We start from the raw sequence: 17,747 nt of genomic DNA, 5'->3' as shown, positions 1-17,747 counted from the left end.
CCTTGGGAACACGACATCCAACATTATAAGCCTGCCAATGTGTGACTTCATATCCAAGACTTGTGCATACACAAACTTTCCATCCTTGTGTTTGGTATCCAATAGGGCTTGAGTGATCTTGAACTTTTCAAGTCTTCAAACTTGTGGGTTAGAGAGAATAATTGGAGGAGGTGGATGAAGTGAAGTATGATTTCCATTTCCACTAATGCACAACAAAGGGATTAATCTTTCACCTTTGTCGCCATGCGGTATATCATTTTTAAGAGGAAAGCTTATTCCAAGAGATCTGGGATGCCGATGATCACAAACAAGGTGTGAATAACCATGCAAATTGGCTTGGTACACTCAATGTTACAACCACCAAATCAATGTGCTAGTTAACCACACACGCTCCATTGATCTATGATTAACATCAAACTACCCTTTGGCACACACTATTAGTCACATATTAGTGTGCCGGTTAACCACACATGCTCCACTAATGACTTAACAAGGTGCAAAGTGCAATTTCATGGGTTAGCACCAAATTCACATTTCCTAAGTAACTAAGATTGGGAATTTATATGTGTTTAGTTACTTAGCATTTCATTATACTTTTAATGAGAATTTAAATGTCCTGTCAAACCCGTTCGGATAACGACCCTCCACCAGTCAAGGAAGCGGTGGGTGAGAGTGGACACCCATTAAACTGCCATTTTATAGGCAGTAACCTTATACCCCCTTACAGACCGGCTTCGTGAATGAGGCCTACTAACGGTAATACTGACTTCACTCTTATATATATATATATATATATATATATATATATATATATATATATATATATATATATAATCGTATAAGGGTTGAATTTTAAACTTTTAAAATTCTAGGGTTTGGAACTAAATGTTTCAAAGTGAGACTTTGCATTTACAAATTCCAAAACTTGAGGGCAAGTTTTGAACTATTCAAAAACTTTTGGTTTCCATAATTTATGAGTTTAATATAGGTTTTATGAAAAGACTCTTGACATTTCATAACTTGAGGACAAGTTATGGAGTTCATAAAAACATTTATGTAAAAGACTCTTCAAGTTCCATAACTTGAGGACAAGTTATGGAAGACTTAAAAACCATTTAAGATGACATTTAAAAATGAGACCTTTCATTTGCCATAACTTGAGTACAAGTTATGAATTTCATCAAAAACAATTAGATCAAAAATTCCAACTAAAAAAATCAAACAATTTGCCTATGATCTAATTAAACTCATAAGTTAAGATAATTCATATCAAACAAGTTTCAAGAAATTAGCCTAATCATATAAACTAGTACAAATCATGAACCTTTGACAATTATCTTTTATTTGGATGAGAATCATCATTACCATATCAACAAAATCAGATTTTATGAACTAAAACATTTTGTGGTAATGATTCTAATCCAAAACAAGCCAAAAAACTCGAAAAACTACCCACTGGAGCACCAACTCGGCGAGTACATGACCTGGACTCGTCTAGTTGGACTTTTTCTGAGTGGACTCGGCGAGTCACCTAGTGGACTTGGCGAGTTCACTGTCTAGAATGCAGAAAATCGATTTTTTTAACTTTGAAAATTACATTTGCATCAAATAAAATAGAAAACAATCCTACGCTTTGATACCACTGAAGGGTTTTGGTATACTACAACATCCTATGGTGCACATATAACTCTAAATGCTTTGGATCTATGTTTTCTCTAATTACACATGCAATATTGTTTCTAAAGCATTACGCCTACGACTAGCATGCAATTGACATAAGAAACATAAAAATGAGGTATATAATTACCTCTTTGTTGTAGCTTGTAGTTTCTCTTGAGTTTGGCCTTTAAGAACTTAGTGCCCCAAGTCTTGCACCTCAAATGGAATCACACAACACCACCAACAATGAAGGACTTGAGAGAGAATACTTGCACTAAAAAATCGGTATACCTCTTCCAAGAACACTAGGGTGCCAATTTTAGGAGCTAATGGGTTTCTTATATAGTATGGAAAAACTAGGGTTACACCATGTAAATCCTAATGTGCATGACCTTCCATATTCCTTAGGCTCCATGGGTTTAACCTCCATGGATCATCCATTGGTTGTCACATGGGTTTAGCCCAACCTATGGAATCATGGATCTTTGGCCCACACCATAAGAATGAATGCTTTACCAAATCAACCCCTTATATTTAATTAGTGTCTTTTGATCACAAAATTAATTCCAAATTAATTCTTGATCAATACTAATTAAATAATATGATTTCATATTAATATATTAGAACTTATAATATATTAATAAATCATGAATATCCTCTTCTCAAAAGTCCATCCTTACAAATTGTTCCGGTGCCATGTAACCCAAATGGACCATGTTACTCTCGGGTCAAGTACATACCAATTATAGTTATGGGTGTAGACACCTAATCCAACAACTTTCGCCATAACACAGTTGTAGCCCAATGCCTTACTCCTAATCTAACAATTCGAATCGCACACAGAGTCGAGCACGCACGCGACTGAACACCCAAACTTGAGTCGAGTCATGACCAGAACCCCAACCTGATTCTCCAAATCCTGCAATCAAGCACCAAGAAGACGCGATTCACATGCTGGGGAGTTTTACCGAACTCCCAACTCACACAACTCTCAAACAAAACAGCCGCTTGGGCCGCCTTCCTCCCTGGCGTGGATGCGAAACTCATCCTAGTTTCATAACCGCTCTTGATCCTGAATAACTGAATGATTCTCCCCCACTTTGAATCGACTAAATTCCCACAAAACACAAGAATTGATGGATTCCCAATACTTCTTATCCTCCAACGATCGATCTGCTGACAACTAGGGCTTACCCTTGCTAGTGATCCATTACTAGCCAATCTCAACGATTACACAACTCTTGGAATCCAGAAGAATACACTTGAGACCTTAACCAGTTCGATAATCCAAATCACCTCCCATGATACCATACCAATTCCTTGAGTTCTTATGCCGACGACTAAGAACCATAAATCTTGCCATGTCACTCCTCTAATAGCTTACAAACACCACAAGCAAGAGGATGATATTGGAGAGAAGGGAGGAGGCACAATTTTGACTATAAACTCTTCTAGGGTTTCCAGTGGCCTAAAACTGATGCCCTGGGGTCAATTTATACTTGTGCTGCTCGGGTTTCAGTCAAAACCCTAATGGACAGCTTAGGCCTTAAATATCCGTCCAAGGAACCTTCTGGAATAAGGCCTCTATGGCCGAAATTAAGATGGACTCATCCTTAATTTCGTCCATGCCCTAGTCCATAAGGATTCTCAGCCCAATATTCAACTATCACAAAATTGACAATTTAAGTCCCCTTTATTTAATTAATGTCTTTTATCCACAAAATTAATTCTTAATTAATTCTTGTCTAATATTAATTAAACTATATGATTTCTCTTTTAATATATTATTCATATAATATATTAATAAATCATAATAACTTCTTTCTCTCCATAAATCACCCTGTCAAGTTGCTCTAGTGAAGGCAACCCAAAAGGACCATGCACAACCGGGTCAAGTACATACCAAATATAGTTACATGCTTAGACACTAATCCAACAGTCTCCCACTTGGATAAGTATAGTAACAACAAATTTAAGTACAATCCGATTAGCAATCGTAGCTCTCAAAGATGCTGTCGAACTCTGATCTTATTAGTAACTTATTCTTTAGATAAGGGATCGTACCGTCCTCCATTCTAGATATCGTGCGGACAATTACATGGAACATAATCATACTTATTGTCTAGTAGTTTGTTTCTCGATCTTTGATTCGTCTGACATAGAACTTAATTGAACACATGAATTCAGTCCTGACCGGGCCCGACACATAAGTCAAACCAAATCATCGAGGGGCCCATATATCGCTTTTACCCTCTTAGGGTAAAAGGAACATATAAACTTCGACTTATATGCATTTAGCGTTCACTCATAAAATCATGCACAACAATGCATTTTATAACATCAAGTTACTAATGCGTTTATGCATTATCAATGCACAACCAACTCGCAAATGATAAACCAAATATCTAGGTTTTAAGACCATATGATATTATCGTCTTGCGATCACTCGTGATAAATTCCATGAAGTGATACCAACAAGCGCGGGTTTAATCCAATGCTCAAATCGAATTCATAAGCACTCATGAATGTTGCAGCAAACCTTTGCTATGTCTAATACAAGGTAAAGACCCAACCCTACTGAGAACGGTAGTTGTACCTGTCGGTTTGAAAACTGGCGTCACTATACCCTCGCACCCTTAGGTCATCACTCCCATCGAGGACTAGAAACCATTCCTTGGTCCTCCGAAGGTACTTAAGAATATTCTTGACTGCGGTCCAATGCACTTTGCCAGGGTGCCCTTGATATTTGCTGACCATACTCAAAGCGAATGCCACATCAGGGCGAGTAGAATTCATCGCATACATAATCGAGCCAACTGCAGAAGCGTATGGTACTCGACTCATTTTTGCTATCTCGACTTTAGTACTCGGGCTTTGAGTCTTACTCAACTTGGCATTACTTTGGAATGGTAACTCCCCCTTCTTGGAATTCTCCATACTAAAACGGTTCAGTACCTTGTCCAAGTAAGTATTCTGACTAAGTCGTATTAGTCTTCTACTTTTGTTTCTCACTATCCTTATTCCCAAAATATAGGCAACCTCTCCGAGGTCCTTCATAACGAAAGACTTCCCAAGCCAGGACTTGACTTACTGCAACGTCAGGATGTAATTTCCTATGAGTAGTACGTCATCGACATACAATATGAGGAAGCTAACTATACTTCCACTGGCTTTGACATATACACAAGATTCATCGCTCGACTCTTGAAGCTCTTCAAGATCGATTTGACTCCCACTGTCCCCTTGGCTTATGAGTTCTCGCTATCGGAAAACCCCTCTCTTCGGAATGAATACAACATTGTCACTCGGTATATAGAAGAGATATACAAAGGACTTCTGCGGGTAACCGATGAAAATACAACGCTCACTACGAGGCTCGAGCTTGTCGTCGGTCTCTCGTCTTACGATAGCCTCACAACCCTAAACCTTGATATGTGCCAACGAGGGAGCTTTCCCTGTCTACATCTCGTGAAGTGTTTTGGCAACCTTCTTTGTAGGGACTTATTGAGGATATGGGTGGCATTCTCTAAGGCATACCCCTAGAATGAGATAGGTAGCGAAGCACGACTCATCATGGAACAAACCATGTCTAGCAAGGTTCGATTACGCCTCTCAGCCACACCATTCAACTACGGTGTCCTAGGTGGCGTCAATTGCGAAACGATTCCGCATTCGGTGAGGTAGTCGTGGAATTCAAGACTTAGGTACTCTTCACCTTGATCGGATCGAAACATCTTGATTTTCCTTCGCAACTGATTCTCCGCTTCTTGTTTAAACTCTTTGAAGTTTTCAAAGGTTTCTGACTTGTGCTTGATTAAGTAGATATACCTATATCTGCTATAATCATCGGTGAAAGTCACATAGAAGCGGCTCACATCCCTTGTGGTGGATCTAAAGGACCCACACACATCAGTGTGTATGGGATCCAATAAACCCTTACCCCTTTCACAAGTTCCAGTGAAGGGTGACTTGGTCATCTTTCCAAGTAAACAAGACTCGTGCATGTCATCGTCCCTAAGGTAGAATGAATCCAACACTCCATCATTTTGGAGTCAGGCTATGCGTTTCTTGTTGACATGTCCAAGACGACAATGCCACAATCATGCTTTATCCAAACCATTGGAAGAATGAATACACAACACATCATTTCCTAAATTGTCTACAACCATCATAGTTTCATATATTCCATTACAAGGAAATGCTTCAAAATAGAAAACACCATTAAGATAAGCATTAATAGAACACTTTTCAATATCAAATGAATATCTAAAACCTTGTCTATACAAACTATGAAAAGAAATGATGTTTCTTGCCATATCTGGTGAATAGAAACAATTATTTTGAATCTAATCCTGATCTATTACTAAGGACTAAAGAGTAAACTCCAATCTTGGTGACAAGCGACGATCTTCTGTTCCCCATGATCAAGTTTATCTTCCCATGCTCCATATCCCTATTTCTCCTTAGGCCCTGCAAATCAGAACAAATGTGAAAACCATATCATGTATCAAGTACCCAAGAAATAGCATGCGATGAATCATTAGATTTAATAGTGTAAATGTTGGATTAGTGTCTAAGTCCATAACTATAATTGGTATGTACTTGACCCGATTTGGCATGGTCCATTTGGGTTGTATGGCATCGGAACAATTGGATAGACAAAATGAGAAAAAGGATACTTATGATTTATATTAATATATTATAAGTTCTAATATATTAATATGAAATCATATTATTTAACTAATATTGATCAAGAATTAATTTAGTGACAAAAAATGAGCTAATTAAATATGGACTCTTATATATGTGGTGGACCAAGTTCATTTAGGTTGGGCTAAGCTTTCATGGATAGTCCATGGAGTGTTTAACCCATGGATACTATGGAAATGAAAGGTCATCGGTATTAGGGTTTACATGAATGTAACCCTAATCCCCCACACTATATAAATAGGTCTATGGTTCATGAAATGGCACTAGTGTGTATACACAAAGAGGGCAAACGGATTTCATGAGGGTGGACCTAAGTATCCTTATTCTCTAGTTATTCCAAGGGTTCTTGGTGTTTTGTGAACCATTTGAGGTGCAACACTTGAGGCACTAGGCTCTTAAAGGGTCAAGACTTCAAGCTTCATCTTAAAGGTATGTCATTCTACTAGTTTCTTGTAGTATAGTTACTTCTTATTATGCTAGATAGGATGAAACCTTGGAATATTGAATATTTGCATGTATAATAGAGAAAGCAAGATCCAAGGTTTATAGGGTTGCATGTACACCATAGGAGTGTTAGAATGCTCAAAATCCCATCAGTGGTATCAGAGCCTTGGCTCGTTTTCATTTATACTTGATGCAAATTGCTGACAATCAGAGTTTGTATGGTGTCTGGATAGCTGACTCGTTGAGTCCATTTAGGGACTCGACGAGTCCATGCCTAAATTCATCCAACTCGTCGAGTTGGTTCGTGCACTCGACGAGTTGGATCCCCTGACAACATATCTTTGAGTTTTAAGGCTGGAATTGGTCTAGAATCATTACCTTAAACTGTTTTGGACTTATAAAACATGTTTTTGATGTGGTAATGATTATGGTAAACCAATTTTCAAGGTTGTTAGCAAAATTTCAAGTTTTATGCGTGCTTATGTAATTCTTGAAAGTGTTGATATGATTGTTCATAAATTTATGAGTTTTGGTAGATAATAGGAATTGTTTGCAAATTGGTTGTTAGTTAATTCTTGATCTAAATGTATTTTAATGGAGTCCATAATTTGTCCTCAAGTTATGGATTACCAAAAGTCATTTCTTTTAAAGATTCATTAAAATGCATAGGTTACACAATTGAAGAATCTTTTTGTTTTATGAACTCCATAACTTGTCCTCAAGTTATGGATGTTCAAGAGTCTCTTCATTAAAGTTTTTAAAAACCTTAATTAAACTCATAAGTTATGAAAGTCCAAAAGTTTTTGAATAGTTCAGAACTTGCCCTCATGTTTTGGAATTTGTAAAGTTTCCCCTCCTGAATACTTTAATTCCAAGTTAAACCCTTAGAATTTTAAAAGTTAAAATTCAACTCTTATACTTTATAGCATTATAAGTTAATAATATATATATATATATATATATATATATATATATATATATATATATATATATATATATATATATATATATATATATATATAAGAATAAAGTCAGTCTTACCGTTAGTAGGCCTCATTCATAAAGCCGGTCTATAAGGGGGGTATAAGGTTACTACCTATAAAATGACAATTTAATGGGTGTCCACTCTCACCCACCGCTTCCTTGACCGGTGGAGGGTCGTTAGCCGAACGGGTAGGACATGGAGTATAATTCTCCCTTCATTATAAGTATAATGATAAATATATAGTAACTAAACCTTTTATAAATTCCCAATCTTAGTGACTTTAGGAAAATGTGAATTTGGTGCTAACCCATGAAATTACACTTTGCACTTTGCTTAAGTCGTTAGTGGAGCGTGTGTGGTTAACCGGCACACTAACCTGGATTTAAAAAGGTACGCAAAGGGTAACTTAATGTTTATCATAGGATCGGTGGAGCGCGTGCGGTTTACCGGCACATCGATTAAGTGATACATATTAATGGTACCAAGTATATTTGCATGGTTATTCACACCTTGTTTTGTGATCCTCGGCATCCCAGTCATAAAACTTGAGAGGACACAATCGAGATTGAAACATGCCATTGAAAAGTTCAATGAATCTCAAAAGATCTAGGAGTTTCAAATCTAATTAAAACCTAATAAATTATTTCATTTTACATGGTGGAAATTTGTGAATCGTCATTCGACTACCTTCAAATATTCTATAGCTTGGATTACAACATCCCTCTTCCGAGTTATAAAATATTGTGTTGGGTCCTAGCTTTAATATTTCATATTGGGTGTTATATTATGGATTTAAATCAAGTAACTTGAATTTCTCCCATTGTAAATGTCTGGTTCAGACAACTATGATCTTCCTAAATCTCATGGAACAAGATTTCCTAGTGAAGATGATGTTCTGTGGTTGGATAATGGAAATCATACTTCTCTTCCTCCACCTCCTCCAATTATTCTCCCTAATCCATAAGTTCTTGAATAGTTCAAGATCACTCAAGCCTATTGTCAAGCAAGGTCTGTGTGCTCAAATTTTGGAGATGAAGTCACATATTGACAAGCCGGGAAAGTTGGGTGTCAAAGTCTTGAGAAAGTTGGTTGTTCAATCACTTTCTAAGTCACATAGTGAGTTTCCTTTGGGACTACTATGAAACAGACTATGACGTGACCCTAATGGTCTTATCTATTTGCTTGGTACTGCTAAATCAGCAATGATTTGGAGCACTAGTAAAGAAAATTTGATTAGAAGATCAACTTCCCAAACTTCCATGGACATTGACAATGGTAACATTGGAAATCTAGAAAAGCTTTCTCTCCAAATGGAAAGGGATCGGCCATAGTGAACTCGGTTGACCAAATGGTAAAGAGAAAGGCTAAGTCTGAGATTGTCCCATGTACCATTACCAAAGAGTCCATATATTTCTATTGCCAAAGGAAGGGGCATTGGTTGCGAATCTACCCTGGCTACCTGAAAGATCTGAGAGAACGAAGAATCAAAAAGTTTGACTCTGCTTCAGATAAGTTCACTATCTAACTCTGTTAAGTTCCTAGTTGATGATTCTTAGTACAAAATGTGACTCGGTTACATTTTAATGTTTGGCAGGATCAAGCAAAGGGAAGGAAACTTAAAGGAAGAGTATGCTGAATCTGATTGCGAAGATGAATTTCAATCGCATGGTTCGAAGATCGGATTCTTGAGCTACTACTTAGGAGTTATGATAAATTACTAGAAAATATGTAATAGAATAGTTTTCATTTATAGTTGCATTGTAAGGAAAAAGTTTTTTCCGCATTTATAAATAAATAAAATTTTGTTTTACTTTATTTTATATCTCCTTGCAATGGTATTTATGGAAAATTGATGTTTGTAGTTTTCTAACAATAAGGGAAATATGAATCTGATTCTTTCTTTTGTGGTAGTGTCTAAATTTACCAAATAAGGAAAGATTCTCATCACCCAAGTTTCAATTGGAAAGAAACTTGGAATCATGTAAGTCGTATGATGAATGAGAATTTTCATCTTTGGAAAATTAAGACTAATTCCTTATTCACATGTATATGTGAGTCAAGTGAAGGACTAAAGGGATCGAGTACACATTCTTGTGCACTGGTTAAGTCCACCTCAAAAGATCGATAAGACTATTCGTAATGATTTACTAAAGATTAGTAAATATGATTATACTTACAAGTTTAAGTATAATTCTGAAACATTGGAAAAGTTTCGATGTATGGCAGAATGAATGAGTAGAATCAAATTAGGCAGAAAGATAAAAGTTTCTCAAATTTGAAAAGATGGGAGAGTACTTTAGTATCATGTTTTGTGATCATCTTAATGATCCATATCACAATTGGTCCTCTAAGGACATCTTAGTGCATTCCTATGGCTAAGAAGAGGAATCATGAATTGTTGAAATGGTTAAATCAAGAAGATGAGTCATATTTCGTTCCAAAACAATTCTTAGAGTCATACTCCAAGATTGTAAATTGAGTGACATATCCTAAAAAAAGGTTTATAACACTTGTCAAATGTAAGAGTAAAATGTGTTCTACTCTTGTATATTTGAAATTGGTAAGTTGTGATGTTTTGGATAAAAAAAAGACCAACTAAGGCCAATTGTGTGGTGTGTTTGTCTTGATAAGAATCCACACTATCACTTGAATATTTGTTTGTCAAGGAATGGATCTTGGCAAGAGAGTTGTAACACCTAGTTTGAATTGAAAAGGATTTATGCATGGAATCGGCGAGTTGGGAGGTCAACTTGTCGAGTAGGGTCGTGAGATCACGAAACGTGGAACGAGACCTACTCGGCGAGTCAAAGGTTGACTCAGCGAGTCCGAGCTGTTTAAAGAAAACCCTAAATTTTGGGATTTCCCCCTTTATAAACGTCATTATCCGTCCCAGTAGCCTCCCTTAGCACCATAGAAGAACATTTACAGCCGCACACCCTATTGTGAGTGAAGCATGATCAATTGGGAGCTTATCCTTGTGTTTTTGGGGGAGGATTCCAAGCTTGAAGAAGAAGTATCAAGGGGAAAACACTAGATCTAGCATCTAGTTCGTCTTGGGCATTGATTTGAGGTATGAACCTATTACCTTAAGCATAAATTCTATTTTAGAGTTGTGGCCAACTTTGAGGAAATGGAAGCAAGCTTAGATCTGGACCTATCACAAGGATATGGTTCCAGATCTGGACCTTCTTAGGCCCCAAATATCATAAAGTTGCATCTTTTATTGAGCTCATTCCCTCTACATGCATAAGAACCTTGTTTGAAGGTTAGTTTTGGTGTTATGGCCATGTGAGGCTCTGCATGCACGTAAAGCTCGCAACTTTACGTAATATCTTCACTAGGAGAATATGGATTTGAAGTTTGAAACCTTAAATCCCACTGGAATGAACTGATTACATGAGAACTCATCGAGTCCCTCTGGTGACTCGGTGAGTCAAGAGGGTTCACGACCTAGGGTTCATGGTCAGCGGTGTACGGTTGGTGGTTTACGCCCGTAAACATCAAGGGACTTGACGAGTCCCTCGGGTAACTCTGCGAGTTGATGAGTTAAGAAGGGAACCCGACGAGTGAATGATTGTATTCGACGAGTCAAGGTTAATATGGACCGTTGACCTTGACTATAGACTTTGATCTTGACCAGGGTTGACCCCGGGGGTATTTATGGAATTACGTTGAGTTATTTACTCATTGATTATAAACAGTTTGTGAATAGCAGCATAGGACATACCTAAATTTAGTTATTGATTCAGCTTTGGAGGTGCATTTTCTCACCATACCAATGGGTCTAAGGCACCAAGGCCAGCCCATTTTGTGATCGTTGTTTTACTTGTTACATAGAGGTGTGATATGTATGTGTGCATGATATGTGGCAGAGATAGCCTTTGTGGCTAACGGTAGAGATTGGTTATGGCTAATGGTAGAGACGTCCTTATGGCTAATGGTAGAGACAACCTTTATGGCTGATGGTAGAGATAGCCTTTGTGGCTAAAGGTAGAGATAACTTCATGGCTAATTGACATGTGATATGTGGTAGAGGTAGCTTTATTGCTAATGTGATATGTGGTTTGTGTGGGTATGCTCTAGGGGACTCACTAAGGTTTCAGCTTACCGTTTGTGGATTTGTTTCAGGTACACCGGAGTCCAAGAGTAAAGGCGAGGCGTGATGATGCGGCGTGCACTCTATCTCTTTCTTTCCGATATTGTTTGGGGGACACTCTGATGTTTTGAAATTAATGATGACGTAATGTTGATTGTTTTGAAAATAATTATTGGGATCTTCATGTTTTATGAATTATGGTCGATTAATTAAAAATGAAAAAGTTCTTTGTAAAATTTGGGTTGTTACAAGTTGGTATCAGAGCCTTGGTTTGAGGGATTCGGGCATACTCTCGGCTGTGTCGGAACTCAAACTAAGGAAAGGGTAAATTTGTTTAAAAAAATAAAAATAAATAAATAAATAACATAAAAAGCTTTTGAAGGAAGGAAACGATGAAAGTGCAATGCGCGTGATCAGCCGAGCCAAGTAAGTATATCCCCAATATGCTAGTTATGCTATTCTGATATTTGAACTTGGATAATTGTATGGAATACGCTATGTGTATGATTTTAAAAGTTATATACGGTTAGGAGTCTATAGCGTTAGAATGATCGATTTGGCCTGAGTTCCTGTTCCTTGTTTGGTTGTAGTCCTAGGGTAGAATATTTTATTCGAAAGTCTTTGTGATCCTTTTTTGTGTATAATTTGCATGCATAAAGGCAACCTATTATGATTGGTCTGTTTGATGTGGGTAGAGAAAATCTTAGAACAACTTAGGATTTGGGTTATGTGGTGGCTGGTAGTATATGGTTCATTTGGGGACGAATTGGAGTTATCAGGTCGAGTCTTGGGGAAAGGTACATGTAGGTGTGGAAGGTAGTATTGGGCCCGTGCTACTGGAAGCAGAGGACCTGTATCCGAACCAATGTTAGACCTGACGACTTCAAAGAGGACCGGTGTGAAGAGATTCGTTTTATGGAAATCCCGATAGCTATGATTTATGATTTTTCAGTTCAGCATGGTGGTGACACGTTTCGGGGCGGGAGGATCAGGATCTGGATCCCGAAATGGATTTGGTGACACTACAGACGACATAGATGAGAGGCTGCATGAGCTTATTTCAGCCGAGGTTACCAGGGGCATCCTTGACGCTACCCCAGTAATTTTTGGGGCGGTCAAGGAGGGAATAATGGAGATCATGGAGAAGAGACTCAGATCATTCAGGACTGAGATTGTTGCGGGCCAGTTGGGGGCCCAAACTCCCTCGTTCCGGGAGTTCGAGGCGTGTGGGGCGCCGGAGTTCAGGTACCCCATAGTCAGCCGATGCTGGGTGGCGGATATCGAGAACGCCCAGGGCATGAGTTCTTTCCTGGATGTGGCAAAGGTTGGGTTTGCTTCTTGCATGCTGAGAGGTAGAGCCCGAGATTAGTGGGGCGAAGTTACTAGACAGGTGGGACCAGCCGGGGTGGCTGAGATGACGTGGGCCGAGTTTGTTCGGTGATTTGATTTGGAGTTTGCACCACCCATTGAGGTGCAATGTTTAGTACGAGAGTTTCATTATTTGTAGCAGACCACCGAGACTGTGGAGGAGATCACCACCAAGTTTCAGAACGAGCTTTGTTGAATCCGAAATACGCTACTGATGAGGAAATGAGACGAACCCGATATCATTCCATGCTGAGGGACGATATTCGGGAGTTTGTGAGCTTTACGGGGTGTAAGACGCTGAATGAAATGGTAGAGAAGGCCCGAGAATGGGAAATGGAGCTAGAATCCCGCATGAAGCGGAAGCCCGAGCTAGCTTAGGCAACAGTAGGACAAGCTAAGAAGCCTAAGACGTCAGACGCTTCCATCAAGGGCTAACAAGGTCGGGGCCGATGTGCTAAGTGTAGCCGGGCGCACAATGGAGCTTGCCGTATCGCAGGCTCGGGATGTTATGCATGTGGCCAACAGGGCCATATGAGCAGGGACTGCCATGCGAAGAACTTAATCTAATTTCACTGCAACCAGACCAACCATAAGCGGGTCAATTGTCCGAAGTTTTAGGGGGGAGGAGGAGCAGTGTCGGCGCCTGCGACCACCACAATAAGGATTACCGATGGCCGCCCTGCTAAGGCGGATGCTCCAACAGTGAAGAGCTGTGCATTTCAGCTGATTACCAAAGAGGCACACGCAGCGCTAGATGTCGTGGCTGGTACATAATTATTTTTCCCTTCTCTATGTATCTGTTTTGCTTATGCGTATTATATGCTTATATAGGGAACTTTTTGGTCAATGGTATGTTTGCTCATGTCTTGTTTGATTTGGGTGCAACCCAATCGTTCGTATCTCTTGAGCTTAGCAAGAAGTTCCAGGAAGCGCCGGGAACTTTGGGTTCCCCGCTCGAGGTGGAGATTGCGGATGACCGCACCGTTAGTGCTACAAGGGTGTAACGGGACTATGTCCTGAATGTACTTGGTGAGAGATTTCAAGTCGATCTAGTCCCGATACTGTTGCGAGGGCTGAAAGTGATTATCGGAATGGATTGGTTGGGGGCCAACGGGGCCATGATTGACTTTGAGCATCAGTTGGTGAGGGATCGAACCCATGTGGGGGAGAACTGGTGATACATAGTGATAGGGCATCACAAGGACCGATCCTCTGTTCGGCTGCGAAGGCTAGGAGGTTACTGCAATAGGGTTGTTCGGGATTTCTGGCATATATCTTAGATACAAGGTTAGAAATCATGAAAGATGTAGGCAGTGTGCTGGTTGTTCAGGAATTTCGGGATGTTTTCCCCGGAGAAGTACCAGGGGTGCCTCTGGAGAGGCAGGTGGAGTTTCGCATTGACTTGGTGACGGGTGCTGCTGCGGTAGCAAAGGCACCATATCAGTTGGCACCAACCGAGATGCAAGAGTTATCTACACAACTTCAGGAGCTGTTAGAATGAGGGTTCATTCGTCCAAGCAGTTCCCCGTGGGGAGCACCAATCCTTTTTGTGAAGAAGAAAGATGGATCCCACCAGATGTGTATCGATTATAAAGAACTAAACAAGTTAACGATGATGAACCATTATCTATTGCCAAGGATCAATGATTTGTTCGATTAGCTGCAATGTGCGTCTTAGTTTTCCAAGATTGATCTTCGGTCGGAATACCATCAGATGAGGATATACTGAAGATGGATTTCAGGACTCAGTATGGGCATTATGAGTTTGTAGTGATGCCGTTTGGGCTCACCAATGCCCCAGCAACGTTCATGGACCTCATGAATAGGGTGTGTAGACCGATGCTGGATCGGTAGGTGATCGTTTTCATTGATGATATCCTAGTTTATTCTAAGACCAGGGAGCAGCACGAACAACACTTAAAGGAGGTGCTGGAGACCCTAAGGGCAGAGAAGTTGTATGCCAAGTTCTCCAAGTGTGATTTCTGGCTATGAGAGGTATAATTCTTAGGGCATATCATCAACCAGGAGGGTATTTCGGTTGATCCAGCCAAGGTTGAGGCTGTGATGTGGTGGGAAGTACCGAAGAATGCATCAGAGATCCGTAGCTTCTTGGGTTTAGCGGGTTATTATCGGAGATTTATTCCGGACTTCTCCAAGATTGTTGTTCCATTGACACGACTAACCAAGAAGAGTGTGGCGTTTCGGTGGGGTACGGATCAACAGTTGGCCTTCGAGACCTTGAGGCAAAGATTGTGCGAGGCTCCGATCCTTGTTCTACCAGAGGGATTAGATGATCTGGTGGTGTACCGTGACACATCGATTTCAGGGTTAGGTGCGGTACTGATGTAAAGAGGGCACGTGATAGCATATGCCTCGTGACAGCTGAAGCCACATGAGGTAAATTACCCTCATGATCTAGAACTGGGGGCAGTGGTGTTTGCCCTAAAGATTTGGAGGCATTATTTGTATGGAGTACGGCGTATCATTTACACCGACCACAAGAGTCTGAAGTATTTGATGGACCAACAGAACCTCAACATGAGACAGAGGAGGTGGTTGGACGTGCTGAAGGATTATGACTATGTGATCCTTTACCATCCAGGGAAAGCCAACGTAGTGGCTGACGCTTTGAGTCGTAAGACGGCGGGTTCCCCGATTGGGAATTTGTGTTTGAGAATGACGGTGATCTCTCCATTGTTGGAGATGATCAGAGAGTCTCAGGTCGAGGGTGTGAAGAAAGATAATTGGAAGATAGAGAGAATCCGATGACAATATCCTTTGTTTGTTAAGGATAGTCGTGGTCTTTTGACGCAGTATGGTCGGGTGTGGATACCAGTGACCGGGGGAGTGAGACAAAAGATATTAGAGGAAGCATATAAGTCCAAGTTTTCTATACATCCAACAGCTACGAAAATGTATAGGGACTTGAGGCTGAGTTATTGGTGGCCCTGCATGAAGTGGGAAATTGCTTGGTTTGTAGAGCGATGCTTGACCTGCAGGACGGTCAAGGCCGAGCATCAGTGACCTCATGGTAAGGTCCAACTGCTACCCATTCCCATGTGGAAGTGGGAGGAGATCACAATGGACTTCATTACGAAGTTGCCAAGGACGACGAAAGGTGTGGATGCCATATGGGTAATTGTGGATAGACTGACGAAGAGTGCCCATTTCATTCCGATATCAGAAAGTATATCCGCAGAAAAGTTGGCGGATATTTACGTTCATGAGGTAGTGGCTAGACATGGGGTTCCTGTGTCGATAGTCATTGATTGTGATGTTCAGTGCACATCTAAATTCTGGAAGAAATTCCACGAGGAGTTGGGCACTTAGCTATATTTTAGCACGGCGTACCACCCACAAACCGACGGTCAGAGTGAGAGAACGATCCAGACACTGGAGGATATGATGCGGACATGCGTGTTGGATTTTGGAGGGAGTTGGGATACGTATCTCCCACTGGTGAGTTTTTGTAGAATAACAGTTATCATGCTAGTATCGATCAAGCTCCATTTAAGATGTTATATGGTCGGAGGTGTAGGACCCCGGTTCGTTGGGATGAGGTTGAAAACCAGGTCATGGGAAGCACTGAGGTAGTGCTCAAGACTACGTGTTTGATTCAACAGGTGTGCGACTGGTTGCGGGTCGCGCAAAGCCGTCAGAAAAGCTATGCTGACCGACGACGATCAGATCTTGAGTTTCAGGTAGGAGATTTCGTGCTGCTGAAGGTGTCACCCTGGAAAGGGATCATCACGTTTCAGAAGACAGGCTAGCTGGGGCCTCGGTATATAGGCCCGTTCAGGATCATGGCCTGGGTGGGAAAAGTGGCATATCGCTTGGATATGCCAGAGGAGCTTAGACAAATTCACAACACGTTCCATGTGTCGCAACTTCAGAAGTGTGTCACAGACGAGGTTGCGATTGTCTCGTTGGATGATATCCAGGTGGACGAGAGCTTGAACTACATTGAGAAGCCCGTTGCCATATTGGATAGGAAGAGGAAGGTTCTTCGGAATAAGGAAGTAAGACTGGTGAAAGTGCAATTGCAACATTGGAAGGGATCCGAATGGACTTGGGAATCGGAAGAGGAGATGCGAGATCATTACCCCAATTTGTTTGAGTTAGCAGACTTCACGGACGAAGTCTAGTTCAAGTGGGGGAGACTTGTAACTCCTGGTTTGAATCGGAAAGGATTATGCATGGACTCAACGAGTTGGGAGGTCAACTCGTCGAGTAGGGTCATGAGATCAGGAAACACTGAATGGGACTGACTCGGCGAGTCCGAGCTGTTTAAAGAAAACCCTAAATTTTGGGATTGGCCCCTTTATAAACGTCATTATCCACCCCAGTAGCCTCCCTTAGCACTATAAAAGAACGTTTACGGCCGCACACCCTCTTGTGAGTGAAGCAAGATCAATTGGGAGCTTATCCTTGAGTTTTTGGGGAGGATTCCAAGCTTGAAGAAGAAGTATCAAGGGGAAAACACTA

The 17,747-nt window shown here is 40.5% G+C and overlaps 1 protein-coding gene across 1 annotated transcript; it reads left to right on the top strand.

Moving 5' to 3' along the window:
• The first annotated feature begins 17,065 nt into the window (after positions 1-17,065).
• LOC145049505 (uncharacterized) lies at positions 17,066-17,407 on the top strand. The gene has a single exon (XM_078997900.1). It carries the CDS (start codon positions 17,066-17,068, stop codon positions 17,405-17,407), a length of 342 nt encoding a protein of 113 aa, XP_078854026.1.
• The last annotated feature ends 340 nt before the right edge of the window (positions 17,408-17,747 follow it).

The sequence above is a fragment of the Lactuca serriola genome, chromosome 5, assembly GCF_051521515.1.
Source record: "Lactuca serriola cultivar US96UC23 chromosome 5, Lser_US96UC23_V15, whole genome shotgun sequence".
Lineage (NCBI taxonomy): Eukaryota > Viridiplantae > Streptophyta > Magnoliopsida > Asterales > Asteraceae > Lactuca > Lactuca serriola.
The sequence above is the reverse complement of the archived record's forward strand: the minus strand, read 5'-3'. Positions and strand labels throughout refer to the sequence as shown.